Source organism: Nipponia nippon, unplaced genomic scaffold (genome assembly GCF_047370975.1).
Source record: "Nipponia nippon isolate SJK-2023a ecotype South Korea unplaced genomic scaffold, ASM4737097v1 scaffold_1, whole genome shotgun sequence".
Taxonomy (NCBI): Eukaryota; Metazoa; Chordata; class Aves; order Pelecaniformes; family Threskiornithidae; genus Nipponia; species Nipponia nippon.
Genome location: NW_028262290.1, coordinates 81,910,425 through 81,926,284, shown reverse-complemented (window position 1 = coordinate 81,926,284; position 15,860 = coordinate 81,910,425). Strand labels below are relative to the sequence as shown.

Here is a 15,860-nt window from a genome sequence, read left to right as displayed (position 1 = left end):
CCCCTTGCACCATAATTTGAATAGGAGATCTAAATCCTTTTTGATCCAATTCTAGAATATGTGGAAAGAAGCAAATCTTTACACCAGTAGAACATGGATTACTGTCAAATATTTTTATCAGTCATGGCTACATCAACTTGAAAACTGCAGAAATTATTTCCTACCATGATTAATACAAATATAACTTCTTCATTAGTTAAAGCAACAATCTTCATTATCTAGGAGAGCAAAAAAATGTGATCCTGGGCTAGCTGTTCCTTCTGAAACAAGCAAAACTCCACTGAAGAAGCTTTTCATGAAAGCACAAACCATGTATGCTGCCAGAATCAGCAACAAAAAAACTCCAGAGCTGGATTCTACCACCACAACTCTTAGGAGGATTCTTCTATTTTATCTGTTCTCTGCCAAGAGAAAGCATAGTCATTGAGAAAGAGTGAGTTTCTTTATACAGTGGAAATGAAGACTTTTTTAACCTTAATAATACAAGGTAAAAATAAATTATAGCTGAAAAACTGCAAACCAGCTGTAGATACAAGTTTACAGAGCGCTCTTTAGAGATACTCAACTACTGTAAGACAGCCTTAACACTTGACAGAACTTGCTACAGTTTGACTCTACTGCTTCTGAAAGCCTGGTAGTACCTTCTGTAAACATAAGTAACCAGTAGAAGTACAGGGGGATCAAGTTAGGGAGCATTTAAACAAACTGGACAGACACAAATCCATAGGACCTGATGGGATGCGCTTCCGAGGGCTGAGTGGTATGGCCAGTGCCATGGTGAGGTCACTTTCAATTATCTTAGAAAGGCCATGACAATCAGAAGAGGTATGTAAGGACGAAAGCAAAAGTCACCCCTGTCTTCCAGAAGGGCAGGGAGGACAATCTAGGGAACCACAGGCTGGTCAGCCTCACCTCAATCCAGGAAAAATGACAGAGCCTTCTGGAAAACATTTCCAAGCCAAGAAGGTGATCCAGAGTCATTAGTGTGGATTTATAAGTGGAAGTCATGCCTGACCAACCTGATAGACATTGACAAGGCAACGACTGGCTCAGTGGATGAAGGCAATACAGCAGATGTGGTTTATCCTAACTTCAGTAAGACTTTCGAACTGTTTCCCATAGCACTTTCATAGACAAACTGATGAAGTACAGACTAGCTAAACAAACAGTGAGACAAACTGAAAACTGACTAACCTGCTGGGCTGAAATTGTTGTGATCAGCAGCACGAAGTGCACCTGGAGCCCCATCACTAGTGGTGACCTGGATGATGGGACAGAGTGCACCCCCAACAAGTTCACAGATCATACAAAACTGGGAGGATTGGCTGATACATCAAGGGCTTGCTGCCATTCAGATGGACCTCAACAGGATAACAGATGGGCCAACAAGAGCCTCAGGAAGATAGTTCAATGAAAGGAAATGCAGAGTCCTGCACCTGGGGAGGTATAACCATCTGGAAAGCAGCTTGCTAGAAAAGGATCTGGGGGTTCTGGTGGACATCAAGTTGAACAAGAGCCAGCAATGTGTCCTCGCAGCAAAGAAGGCCAACTGTATCCCAGCCTGCACCACTGCATTGTTAGCAGATTGAAAGAGTTGATCCTTCCCCTCTACTCAGCACTGGTGAGGCTACATCTGGAGTGTTGGGTCAGGGTCTGGGCTCCTCAGTACAAGAGAGACATGGACATTCAATGAGTCCAGTAAAGGGCCACAAAGAGGATAAAGGGATTGGAGCATCTGACACACAAGGAGAGGCTTAGAGAGTTGGGACAGTTTATCCTGGAGAAGAGAGGGCTCAAGGGGTAATCTTATCAATGTGTATAAATACCTGGAGGGAGAAAGAGAGGGGAGTAAAGAAGACAGAATCAGACTCTTTCCAGTGACAGCCAGTGAGCAGACAAGAGGGAATGGACACAATTGAAACACAAGCACTTTCATTTAAACATAAGAAAACATCCATATTTATTTTCTTTAAATCTACAGGTGACTGAGCACTGGAACAGGCTGCCCAGGGATGTTGTAATGTCTCCATCTTTGGAGGTGCTCAAAAATCTGACTGCACATGGTTTTGGGCAACCTGCTCTTAGCTGACTGTTTTGAGCAGTGGCTTGGCCTAGACATCTCCAGAGGTGTCACTTCCGATCTGTGAGTTTGTATACTTCAAGCTCTAAAGCAGACATCAAGATATGACCAGGCGTTGATTGGAAGATGTTCTAATTTAATTTTACTGCCTGTACTGATCTCCCCTGACAGTCTAGCATTGCAGAGCAAGAGAGCAGTTCCTCAGCAAAAGGCTCTGCAGTAAGAACACCTATGTTCTCAAACCCTGCTAAAAACAGATGAGGGCCTTCAAGCTTGTTGGCTACAAAAGAGTACAATCAAACATGAACTCAAGGAGGAAGGTCAGCTACTAGATCTTCTTGACATACAAGAGCATGTTGTTAGTTTCAACTTAATGCTAGCATGGCTAACTGGAATTGAAATCCTTCTGTGCTGAGGCTTTTATTTATACCTCTTTTAGTAAATCCTAAGGTTCCAAAAATTCTAAAAGCATGAGTCGTAGTAGTATAATATCAACAATTTTCACCACATATTTCAGCAATTGCTTATTGTTTCCATCATCTTAGTTTAAAAAAAAAAAGTTATGTTGATGCCACAAGCAACTTCCTTATAAACTGTCAGAGAAAAGGCAAATGGAATACAGAGAATAGAAATATGTTTTACTAGGTACCACATAAAAGATGATCTGTTCAGTACTTCTGTTGGTGACCAGCTGTTGCCTTTTGTCTTGCACTCCAGTGGTGAGCTAGATAAAGTACTACCATCATTGTGCCAGTGACAAAACAACAACATATTTCATTATCAGAGCCACGAGCACTGTAAGAAACTCTCAAATACATGCACTTTCTGTTCATCAGTTCCCACAATAGCTTTACTATCTCTCAAGGACAGGATTTAAATGTAACACTAGTTCTTTAAGTAATTATTACACAATTTAAGGAAAAAACTCTCCGAGTTCCTCTGTCCCATGCAGTCACACAGAAAGAGGATTGTGTGCAATCTGGCAAGAAAGTAATATAGAGCCTTAAATAGATGGCCTGCTTCTCCACAATGCATGCGGTCATACCAGCAATAAAAGACTGGGCTCTCCAAGAACTGACTAGGTTACACTTGTAACATGACAGCTAGACTTGATCCAAATTCTCCTTTCCCTGTCAAACAAGCCTGTGTGACTCTTGATCAAAAGCAGTTCTTCCTAGTTAACTATCGCTGATATTACACCAGTGTTTCTGGCTTCTCCTTTTCTTTCTCAAAAAAACCCAACCAAACAAAGACATCTGACCTCATAACTGCTCCTTTTATAATATCATCTGCAAATTTCATTAGTGTTTTTATGGAAACAGAGAAGGAAATCGAGGAAGATAATTTTTAAAATAGATTCCCTGAAAAGACTATTAAAACACCTTCCTCCAAGTTAGTATGCTGTTTGAGAAGACTGTGGCTATTATACACATTTGTACACAAATCCCCAAGAAAGCAAACTGCCACATGATTTAAGATGTTGATATGGCAAATTTATGTATTGCAGACAGGAATTTCCTGATTCAAAACAGGGGCATGAAAGAGAGCTTCCTGTTTCTCTCTTTACTCCAGGAAGGGTCTTTGGAAGGGTTTACTAGCACAGCCTGCCTCGAATACAGAGCTCCAGCTTAAGTACTGTGCTACCACGCACACTACTAAAGCAAGGCTATGATGGCAATGTAAGTCTAACTACATGACTCTTCAGCTCAAGTGAGTCCCTATGCCACCTATTTCTGAATGAAAGCTGCTGTATGTTATGCATTTTCATATCTCAATTCTGAAAATGGATGTGTTAGAAAACAAACCCTTCCCACTGAGCAAAGATCCACTAAAATCAGAGCAATAACTGATATGCCACTATAGATTCCTCTGTTCAAAAGCCCACGCATATAAATGAAACCTGGGCTTGCATTTTCAGCAAACAGTGCTGTTGAGCACAGGAAGGAAAAAGATTCCCAATGCCATCCGGATGCCTACAGTAATTACCCAGTTCAAATAAATACAGATGTGTGTGTTAAACATCCATTTGCGTGAACAGGTAGTTTTACAACAAGGGTTTCAACTTGGTGGGGTGAGGAAAATGCATATAGGAAAAAAGAAAGGAAAAACAACAAACAAAAAAACCACCCAGCAATTCTTTCCCCATTTACTTGTTTAAGACAGAGGTCACAAAAGTGTGTAGGGTGAAGAGACCTACTTTGCCAAGAAATTACTTTTATTGAGTTTGGATACTGGCACAAAGTTGGAGCCTTTTCCTTAAATATCTGTTCAAAGCACAGCGAACTCAAGCCTTTCTTTAAGGCAGTACTTGAAACTGCTTGTGCCTATTCCAGGCTTTACTACAGTTCAGTCTATGTTACACAATCACAACAGCACTTCTTCACACCTCCGTATAGAAGATATATGAGAGCATTTATTTGATCAGCACAGTTTAGTCCTGTTTGGTTTTGCTTTAGAGCTTCTTGGAGTAAAGACCCTTACTTTGGTCAATACACAGATCTTACTAATTTCATAAGAAGAATGGCCATGCTCCTTGCTGAAGTCTCCTGCTGTATGGAGACATCTACAGATACAGAAACCACAGTGGCAAGCACGTAAGAGGTGTGATCTAGGATAACTGGGACTTCTTTAATGACCTACAGCGTAACATCAAGATGGTGCTACCTCCTCTATGGTTCAGCTCCTCCAAGGAGGTCTTGCACAAAACTGTCCTTCATGTGATGTCTATGCTAGAAGGCACGCAGGTAGACTTGGCATTAAGTGAGGAACATGACCAGATACAACCAATAGCTTTTCCCCCTGAGGCCAGCTACACTACTACTAGTACTCAACCTAAGTGCTACTTGAGTAACAGAATCCCACAGCACATCTATCCAGTCACAACTTGTACATCCATATTCCTAGAAAATGTTGCATGTTTCTTTTCGTTATGAAAAAGGAGCAGATTCTACTGACAGCCTACCACCCATTTTTCAAGTTTTGAAGGTTTTTACTCCTTAATGAAATAGTTGTCCTAATTTAGCAAAGCACACACCCTGTACTAAAGAATATAGGCATAGCTGACTACAAAACAAAGAGCAGAAATAAACCACTTGTGCGTTTCAGCCTTCAAATGTTATCCACTGCCTTCTGCCAATCACTTTCCTAACACTAACAAGACCCACAAAGAAGCAAACCAATTCCTAGTTAGGAATTGTTCACAGAAGTGAGGAATCCAGAAGTAGCCGAAGGACTGAAAACACCAGAAAACGAAGTTTGCTGAGGAGATTTTTGGGGTTAGCAATTTAGACTTAAAATCATGTAGCCAATTCTGAATACATGTTGATGTTTTTCCACAAGTAACGATACAGTATCAATTTCAGCTTGGATTTTATGAGGCCAGTTTGGTAGAAGCACTTTCTTTCAAGAAAACAAAAATGCAGTTTCAGTTTAGGAAAGTTACCAAAGCAATCTCATTTCCTTCGCTGCCTGTGGGGAGTGGGTAAAAGACAGACGAGGATGTGCACATCCTAGACTCCTACTAGCTTAGCTGAGAGGGTTCTGCTGGAAGCTTTCCATGACATGCATCACCAGCACCAAAGTTTATTCAGGCCTCTAACTGGCACCCAGTTAAGTTCCCCCCCCCCCCCTTTTTTTTTTTTTTTTAAATAAAATGTGCGAAAGAAGGAGCATCCAGTTACTTTTGCACTGGGCTGAAGCAACCATCCAAGCCAAAGATAACTCCCTAGAGTACAGTTACTTAGCTTATATCTATTAACAAAATAATAATAAAGTAAAAGAGACCCTACCTTCCACCAGAAGCATTTTATGAAACAAGTAACATCCTATGAAATAACATGCATGTGACCCACTAAGTTACTTTCTAGAAAGCTACAGAGAACATTAGCAACTTTTTAAGCCTAAACCCCCCACAAATCTGTTACTTTGTGTGTGCATATAAACACACATGCCTGCATACACACGCAGAGGCAGTTTGGTTTGGTTTGGTTTTTTGGGTGGGTTTTTTTGGAGGTTTTTTTGTTTGTTTTGGTTTTTTGTGGGTTTGGTTTTGTTGTGTTTTTATTTTTTTTTAAAGAAAAAAAATACTGTATTATGAGAAACCAAAAGCAGCACAGCAGCTCAGTTAAGTGCAGTATCCGACCCTCCTCCTGCCCCTGCCATGTGATCTGGACAACAAGCAGCAACATAAGCACCGAGGTTAGAGTAAATTTACTTTTTGGAAACAAACTGAGTAAACACACACACAAAATCCTTTTCCATCACTCAGTTGAAAGTTGCATTAAAACAAGAATATCCTAAGCAGGTTTAGGTTTCTGTCTGCAGAGGTTACCTTTGGTTAGCAGCAGTTGGCCACTGTCAGAGTGCAAATTCACTTTTAAAATCAACATTGCTTGAAGGATTGACATTTTGAATGTTGCTATCTTTGTTGACCAAATCTGCCTGTTCAGAGGCAAGTCTCAGCTCCCTGAAGGCAGCAGAGTGAAACACAGCTACAGGTAAAATGCAAGAACCGATCCCAGCCGCGCACCAGAAAGCGGAACATGATTGCATAAGTAAGCACAACACAAGAAGTGCCATTGAGCAGCACCATAATATTTACAGTAGTCCTATGGAGGGTGTTAAGGTTCAATTGCAGCTATTACGCACTGGGGAGGTGTGGGAGAGAAGACTGGCCAAACCAGGACAAAAAGACTTCTTCAAGTACAGCAAGATACATTATCTCAACGCACCACCTGGGAAAGGGTCAGAACAGTAAGCAAGACACTGGTAAAAGCTACATGCTAAATTTCATGTTTAACACATCAGATAGTAATGCATAAACGCAACTCAGACATCAAAGCAAAGTGGGAATAAACTGCACAGCCTAGGAGCCATTTAGCACCTAACTTGATGAGACTCTTCACTTGATTCTGGGAGTCTAATGGGGCAGGAAAAAAAGAAAAAAATAACACCAGAATCAAAAAGCGCCCTGGCTGTTGAATGTGTAGTGCACAGAGAAGATACCGGGGGGGGGGGGGGGGGGGGGGGAAGGAATCATAGTTTTGTAATTAAATAATTCAATAAAAGCTAACTCACTGTCTTTTCCATTCCCTTACATCCATTAACATATCCTGTGAGGCTCCACAGATACTAACAACCAGTATAAACCATTGATAAACTATTCTGATTTGACTCTTTAAACAAAATAGCTTACCTATCAGTAATAGCATTTCTCTAGTGCAAGACCACCATATTATACCACTTTTCAGACCTGACATAAACACTGCACATGAAGTTAGTCTACCAAAACTTTGAGAGGAAACAAAGCCTAACGTATGCAAAAGTCTACATGTCCTGAATAACAGAACTTTTGGATTTAAAGGATTTCCACACGCGATGTCTGATGTGTCAGAACACTTGCCATCACTGAATTAGCAGGGATCTAATCAAAGGCAGCATTCGCAAGGAGTTTCTGTGTCCAACAGCATCTTCAAGAAAGAAGACACAAGTATGAAATCTTAGGTCTGTAAAGCAGACCGTAACCATTTCCCTCTGCTGAAGGGAGGGATTTAGGGGAGTAGCCTACTCCAAAATGAACGCAGACTGACCTTTTTGACCACAGTGCTACATGCTGACAACCCCTAGAGAGCTTCAGCTCCCATACACCAGCTCACACACCGTCGTACTTAAAGCCACCTTCGTGAACCACGTTGCCTGTGCTTTGTGGCATCTATATCCCATTACATAGGTAGGTTTCTGCACTGGCACTTACACTAGCAGGACACTGGGATCTGCACAGAATTTCTCTCTCCAAGTGGGTTGTGACTATAGAATGCCACAAATAAACGTTTGGAGAAGGAACTCTTTCAAAACCAGAATGGAGTTAAAGTTGTTCCCAAAGAGTTTCCATTTAAATCTTCCCAAATTAAATATTCAGATTAAAAAAAAAAAAAAAAAAAAAAAAAAAGAGTTTGTCGGCAAGGCTTGTGATTCAGGAAGGATGTTGATTTCCTTGCCTAAGCTGCCATTTCATCTATTTCTCCCTTGCCATCCTCTGTTCTCCACAGCACCAGGCTCCTGCATCATATCAAGTCTTTCATGGTGCGTTTTAGCACATCGACCAGAGCTGTTGCACGCTGTCACCAACCCTCTCTAGACCAGCTTCTGGAAGGAGAAGGGGCAGGAGATACCCAAAGGAATTTTTATCAACAACTGCAGCAATCTGGACAGTTGACTCATTAAAAAGACATCTCTTCATAAGGTCTGAACATTGGTATTGTCAAAATGTGGTACTATTATTTAGCTGCTCTCAAATTTGACTGGTTCCCAAGTCTCACAATTTAATGAGGATGGCAAATGCTGAAAAGCTATGGTTATTTTGGAAAGCAGCCATTCCACCTCAGTGCCACAGCTTCCTTTCATATGCAGGAACACAGATTGCTCTGCTGGTTCACGTCACAAAGCCAATTTCCTTATAAAACAGAAACCTGTGATTTTAAAGTCCTCCCTCTCATCTTGCAGATGCAAAAGTGTTTCAGGCGATAAGAGGGACAGCGTTCAGTCACCTTTCCCAAAGAAAGCGGGTAGATGTCAGCTACTCCCCGCTCCAGCAGCGGGCTCTATAGCCAGCCCCCGCCTAGCCTCGTGCCCAGCACACGAGGTTATTCTGTGCAGAACTGCCATAGAAATGGTGTGCAGCAAAGTACAAACAGCAACTGTCTAATCAACTCTGCAATAGTTAAAGGGCGATATAGTTCAATTCAACCTCCTCATCTGTGATGATGAATCATGTCTTACTTGGTCAGCTGCAATTCTCTTCAGCAATACATTTTAACAAAGGTCCTTGAACAAAAAACCTGATTTTTGATAGCTTCTACAACAACAGGCTGCTCCTTCTGCTATCAGACATGAGATAGGCATGCCTCCTCTTATATAAAAATCAAGTAAAGAACTAAATCAATGACAGAAAGGGGAATGATTTCTCCCTAACGCAAGAAAGTGAAGGACGACAACAATAAGCACAATTGCTAAGGTAACTGACAATACATTTCCACTGCATAGGTGCAAGCCTTACAAGAACTGCTCCAGAACCAAATGGATTTCTTGCTCCAGTGATCTATTACCTTCAGTTGTTCTGTTCAAACATGACTGCCGGGACACATTCAGAAAGACTAACTTCGAGCTTTAACACTTCAGTCCAAATCTACTGCACACTCTGATAAGCCTGAAATCTCAAGCTCCATATTTTTCTAGGTAAACAAGCTTTCAGAAATCATCTCCCTTATAGAAACATTTTAAAAGGCCAAATGAAAACTAGGAAAATAAACTTGTATTTCATAATTTGCTTTTAAAAAGAGGTAAACTCCTGTAGACAAAATTTGGTATGTTATAATTGTATTTTTTTAAAATGAGTGTTGTGTTCATATCCCATCTGCATGACACGATTTTTCAGAGAAGCACTTTTATTCACGTTTAACCTTTGTTTAGAGCAAGTTTTAGCCAGTCTTAGAAAACTAAATGTGTGGAAAACAGACATACTTCTCAAAGGTGCCAGGAATTATTCACCAGACTCTCTAAACAAACTGATTTAGGCTCCTCAAACATCCCACTCTCCTGTCCATCTTAACATGACAATTGTTGCTTCCAATAAAAATCTATTCAATAAAGCCTTAGACAAGCAAAAAAGAAAAAAAAAGGCAGTACAGTGTAGTTTTTGTCATTAGTCCAAACACTTAGCGATTATCACATACACGGTGTATATGTGAATTACAAAAAATTGTCTAGTACTGCTAAGCGTAACAATGTAAAAATCCATGCAAAACATAATTTCCTAGTAATAAAGGTTATCTAGTGTTTTAGAAGTGGTATCTTGAGCAGGAGTTCTCCTTGCCCTAATGTATCTCTCTCTTCAGCTTTGAGATGAGAAGCAGTTTGGGCAAATTCCTGATGTTCTGCAGTTTCACAGCAGCTGCGTGAAGAACAACAGCCATTTTAAAAATCATTTGTAGCTGTCTTTCTGAAATCTCACCTAAGACATCAGCAAGCGGCAAATGCAAAAACAGCATTCAAGAAGTTCAGCTAATAAAGGTACTTTTCTCCGCCCCTAAAATGGCATAACATAGCACAACATTAGCCTACAAAGCCCACTATGCTGAAAACGACGTACCACATGCCTAACCGCAGATACCGCTCTATGAACTTCAACCCAGATATTCAGGTTGCTCTTAAAGCACACAGCAATCGGGAGTTTCCTCAGAGCGCCACCCCTCCACCCGGGATCACAATCGCATCCTGTAAAAAGCAACTTTTTGTGGCAGTTAAGCAGCTCAGTTTGTCAAAGGCACCAAAAGCCTCAGTAGCTTATGCGAAAAGGCCTCCCTTTACCAGATTTAGATTTGTTCTTCTCTGCATCACCTAGAAAGAAGGTAGCAAACAAGAGCTTCTCCAAGTTTCGCAGTAATTAATGATGCTAGAAGGTGCCAGGAAACCCAGATTTATGAGCACACTAATGATGCATGGGACAAGTTACCTAAATTGAAAGATGAAAGTTTTGGCCATGGGGTTTGGGGATTTTTTTATTTGTTTTTATTTTCTCTTATTTTTAAACCAGTATTCTATCTATTTCTCAACACAACTAATGGTTTGTACTGCAAAGATTAATTTGCCACATGTAGTCTGCATTCCCAGGATCCAACCTCCACTCGGAATGGAGGAAAGAGGCGACTGAATTAAGAATATCCTAGTTGCACCAATCTTCCTTTTCCTCACAGTTCCTATCAGGTAGTTCCGGAGCAGTAAAGCTCTCCTCCGCTTCACCGAGGGCTGCGGAAGACTCAGTGCCCATCACATTCCTCCTGCAAAACTGTACATTAATTGAAGCAAGCATTCCTCTGAACTCACAGGCAAGCTCAGGGATGCAGCCATGCCTTCCTGTCATCGCACTAAACACCCCTTGGCAACGTGATTCTTGCAAGCGACCAGAACTATGAACACTGACCCTTTCAACTCTGGGGGCGAACTAGGACTTCCCCTTGCAGGAGGAATCCGAAGAGGCTTTGATTGCGACTTCCAGGTTCACGGAATTTATGCAGAAGTTATTCCAGTGATGGTATCAAGTGAGCTAAACCCTACAACAGCGAGAGTATCTTTAGCTTAAAGCTTCCGACTTCTTCAACTCTTCCGAAAGCAGAGCTCATTTGGCAATAAATGAAAGGAACTGCAGAATCTGTTCAAGAAATGGTGTTTTTCCCCTTTCCTCTTCACAATCTTCATGCATATTTTGGATGTGAGAGAGGTGTATTCTTTGGCAGTTGCCTTCTGGACTCCCAAAGAACGGAGCAGACCATAGGACCATCTCCCTCGCTCCACCCACAAGCCCTCAACAAAAAAAAAAAAAAAAGAAAAAACGGAGAGGGGTAACGTAGTGATCCTATATAGTCGCCCAATACTATGAGGGGAAGGCATATGTCCTATATAGTTGCCTAAATGCTATGAGGGCAAGACATATACAAGACTGCTAAAAGTTAAAGAAAGCTTAAAACTTGCTGGCAGGAAGACAGACTTTCGGTACTTGCCATAGGTTTGCCTGACACCAGCTGACTCTTCCAGTAGCCCTTCACACCAGCAGCAAAGCAGGCGAAATTCGTCCCTGATGCAACCCCAGCCAGACTGATAGGTTTCCACAAGAACGAATCAGGCCCTGCATATCTAAAACCAAACCCGCTAAAGTTTCACTTGAAGCAAAATTGCAGGAGTACAATCTATGGATAACAGCTGGAGAACATTAACTTCCCCCCCCCCCCCCCGCCTCCTTTCCTGGGGTTAATTTTTTTTATTTTTTTCTGTTCAGACAGGAAGCAGTCATATACCATACTGCATCATATAAGGATCCTGGGATATAAGGACAAGTAGAGAAGGATTACAAAGAGCGCTCTAAAAGTTTTGTAGCAAAAAGTTGAGCTGCCTCCACGTTTTAAGCCGCACCCGCTGCCTCTACATCGGGAATTAAGACGGCAGTTACCTCCTATCTGTTAAATAAAAAAAGGTATTTTAAGGGTTTCAGCCCAGTGGGAACCCGAGGGCCGCGTCCTGGATCCCAGCGGGGGTCGCCCAAACCTGGGGGGGGGGGGGGGGGGGGGCCGGGCGAGAGGCGCCGCGGCGGGGAGACCCCGCCGCGGCGCCTCTCCCGGCCCCCCCCCCCTTTTTCGGGGGTGACCTCGCTGCTGCCCCAGCCCCCCCTCTTTTTCCCCCTCCTCCGACTCACCCTCGCTGCCGTACTGCTTGCCATTGTTCGCCCCCATCCCGCCGGCTTCATGCTCGCCGTCGCCTCCTCACGCCGCCTCGCAGCATCTCTACCGCGGGGCGGGGATGATGGAGCGGAGCCGGGGTGGTGGTGGATGGGGAAAAACCCAAGGGGGTTTTCACGGCGATATGTCCGAAACGGCTCTGTAACTTTCTTCTCGAGTGGCCGACACCCTCCCTTCCACCCTCAAAAAAAAAAAAAAAAAAAAAAAAAAAAAAAAAAGAGAGAGGGGGAAAGGATAAAAAATGCCGTGTATCGGGCCGCCCCGGTTTCCAGCCAGGGTGTCAGGGCAGGGGAGGCGGCTCCAGTTATAATCCACGGGCGGGACGGCCCCCGGGCGCAGGCTCCACCGCCCCGCGGCCGGCGCTGGGGCTCCTCCGGTCCTTCAGCACCGCTCCGCCTTCCTCTTCCTCCTCCTCCTCCTCCTCGCAGCCCCGCTCCTGCCTCCCCCGGGAAGCTGCCGCCAGCCACTTGTTGCCTGGGGAGGGAGGGAGGGAGGAAAGGGAGAGCCGCCGCCGCCGCCGCCGCAGACTTTTGTTAGCGGCAGGCGCCTCCTCCCGGCGCCCAGCACCGCCGGGCCGGGGGGAGGGATGGAGGATGGAGGATGGAGGATGGAGGACGGAGCCGAGAGCCGGCCCCGGCCTTTAAAGACACAGCGCCCGGAACGGCGCTCTCCCCCGCTGCCTCCCCCGGCCCCGCTTTCCCGCCCTTCTCCTTTCGGGGCTCTCCCTCCTCAGCTGGCCCCGGGCCGTGCCCCGGCGGGGGGGGTTGGCGGGCCCTCCCCGGGCTGCCCGGCCGAGCCCCGGAGCCCACGGCGAGGGCAGCGGGGGTCCCTGCAGGAGGGCAGCGGGCGTCCCTGCAGGAGGGCTGGCGGGGGTCCCTGCGGGGCGCGGCTGGAAGCTCTTTGCCCGGGCGCCCTTCCCAGGGCCCGGCACCGCCCCGGCGGCCTGCAGGTCGCTGCGGCTGGCAGAAGCTGCCGGCAGCCAGGGTGCGCACAGGGAGCCACCCAGGCGGTCCGATACCTCTGTTCCCCGCTTCTCCGCAGTTGGAGCTGTTTTCCCCCTTGCAAAATAGTCTTCCCACAGACACTCCGCTTTAGTGGATCACCCCTGGCCTTTGCCACCACATCAGAGAGAAAAAACCCAACGGTTTAACGTCCCCAAATTAGTTCTTCAGATATCCCATAGGGCTGGTGCTTTGAGATGAGATGTTTCTATTTAATTCAGCTTTCTCTTAACTTCTTTCACCCCAAAAGACAGACTCTTTAACTCTCACAGACCACGGGGATCGTCAGGAAACGCGAAGCAACGTACGCCCGTCCAGCACAAGCGTTAGGGCTGTTATTACAAACTCTGATAGGGACTCACCTACGGTCACCAACGTCAGCTAACAGGACACTACATATCTCCAATGGCGGAGTACGCTCAGCGGCATCAGGGATGGCACCGATGGGATAAGGGCCCTTCCCGAGGGCAGCCCACCCAAACGACAGAACTGGGGATGATGGTTTTCCCTGCCGCGGGAGAGCCCGCACTGCCCCTGCCCGGCGGAAGGCGCTGGATAACGAGAGACAGACTCTCGAACGGATGCGAAAGTAAACTGCGTGTGTGAACAGGTTAACACCCGAAACTGCCAGTCCTGGGAGGATGCTTGCCCCCAAAGGGCTAACACTAAAACAACAAAAATAGTAACGATGAAGTTTGCTCAATACAACTATTACCCAGATTCAGTGGTAATCAGGGGTTACCAAAAGATTTTTGGAAAAGAGTCAGGTTGAAAAGAACTGAAAAAGAAGGATGAAAGTCTGCGAGAGGTGGAGAGGGACCTTGGCACAGGCACGGAGCAGCAGTCCCACCTGCTCTGACCCTGCCGAAAGCCGCCCCACCAGCATCTCGCCTCTGCCTCGGCCTGATGGCGCCGGCTCTGCCCGCGGGCAGCTCAGGGTGCGACGGGCAGGGACCCACGTCCCAGGTGTGCGGGGGTACCTGTGGCACGTGTGTTAGCCAGTCGTAGAGAGCAGCATGGGTATGCGTAAATACACCTAGAACGTGGGTTATGCAGGTACCCGCAGAAGGTGTGTGCGAATGGGGGGACCCATGCCCCCAGAAGAAGGGTGCATGTTGTAACCCACGCATCCTGGGGAGTGGCGTGCCCACAGCCGCGCGTGTGTGAGACTAGGACTCTTTAGCATTAGTTACAGAAGGGTCTTTAGAATTTTTTTAGTTGTTTACTAACGTTTGCAAGTATCTATCTATCTACCGTGGTTTGTGTGTTGTATTACTGATCCTCAACACAGAGCTCACTGATTGCCAGGTCATTACACGTCCTTATTAAAAAGACAAAACAGCTTTAATCCTGATTTGATTTAAACCATGAGTTGAGCAGTTTTCCCTGCACCACGCTATGATCTTATGTATGAAAAAGCCTGTCTTCCTAAATATATCACAGCACACACTAGACAATTACTGCATGTACAGATAATTCTGAGCAAATTACATCTCTGTCAACATATGCAAATGGCATATGAAACTGCAGAGGCAAAAGCATCAGCACTGACAGCACTACAGAGAAAGTTTCTAAAATCTGAAGTTTTGTAGACAGGAGGTTAACTTAAAAAGAAAAAATGTGCATTTTCATTAAGAGGTCAGCTAATTACCTGAAGCTGAAATGAGTACCAGCAGCACAGATGACAAGTAATCAGGCAATGCTAATTAGGCTCTAATCCCATCAGATACTGGTCATTAATGCTTGTCCTTGTGAAAAAGTTTTGGTCCTGATTCAAGATGACTACACACACCCTTCAATTCTCAAAAATCAGTAAAGGTCTAAGAAAATATTGCCTTCTGGGGTCAGACTCATCAAATGATCATCCTAGGTTTTTTGAAAGAAAATGTGAATTAGTCTAAAAATATAGTTTTCTGTAATCAAAGGCTAATTTCTAACCACTGATATTAAACAAACTTTGTACTGTGCCAAGGCAGGCAGGCTTTGACACAAGTGTTTGCTTTTAACATCCTCTCTATTTTCTTCTTGAGAGTTACCTGTTCAGAGGGTGGGGAAGAAGCAATTTGCCTTCTGTAAAAAGGTAAAAGGTTACAGTGCAAGGTTAATATTTGCCTCACATATGGGCCCACAGACTGCCAACAAAGACGTACAACCTATCGTGGTTTAACCCCAGCCGGCAACTAAGCCCCACACCACCGCTCGCTCATTCCCCCCATGATGGGATGGGGGAGAGAATCAGAAGGATAAAAGTGGGAAAACTCGTGGGTTGAGAAAAAGACAGTTTAATAGGGAAAGCAAAAGCCACGCGCACAAGCAAAACAAAGCAAGGAATTCATTCACTACTTCCCATGGGCAGGCAGGTGTTCAGCCATCCCCAGGAAAGCAGGGCCCCATCACGCGTCATGGTTACTTGGGAAGACAGACGCCGTCACTCTGAACATCCCCCCCCTTCCTTCTTCTTCCCCCAGCTGTATAGGCTGAGCATGACGTCAT

General features: G+C 44.7%; 1 protein-coding gene across 2 annotated transcripts in view; it reads right to left on the bottom strand.

The window, feature by feature from the left end:
- The window catches only part of FBXL7 (F-box and leucine rich repeat protein 7), a 196,073-nt gene extending 183,189 nt beyond the window's left edge, over positions 1–12,884 (bottom strand). Inside the window, exon 1 of one of the 2 annotated variants that reach the window (XM_087736876.1) lies at positions 12,324–12,884. In XM_087736876.1, coding sequence (XP_087593002.1) covers positions 12,324–12,360 — 37 coding nt within the window. In that variant the 5' untranslated portion in view covers positions 12,361–12,884. The remainder of the gene's footprint in view (positions 1–12,323) is intronic. The other variant, XM_087736892.1, reaches the window with a different exon arrangement.
- Positions 12,885–15,860: the final 2,976 nt, after the last annotated feature.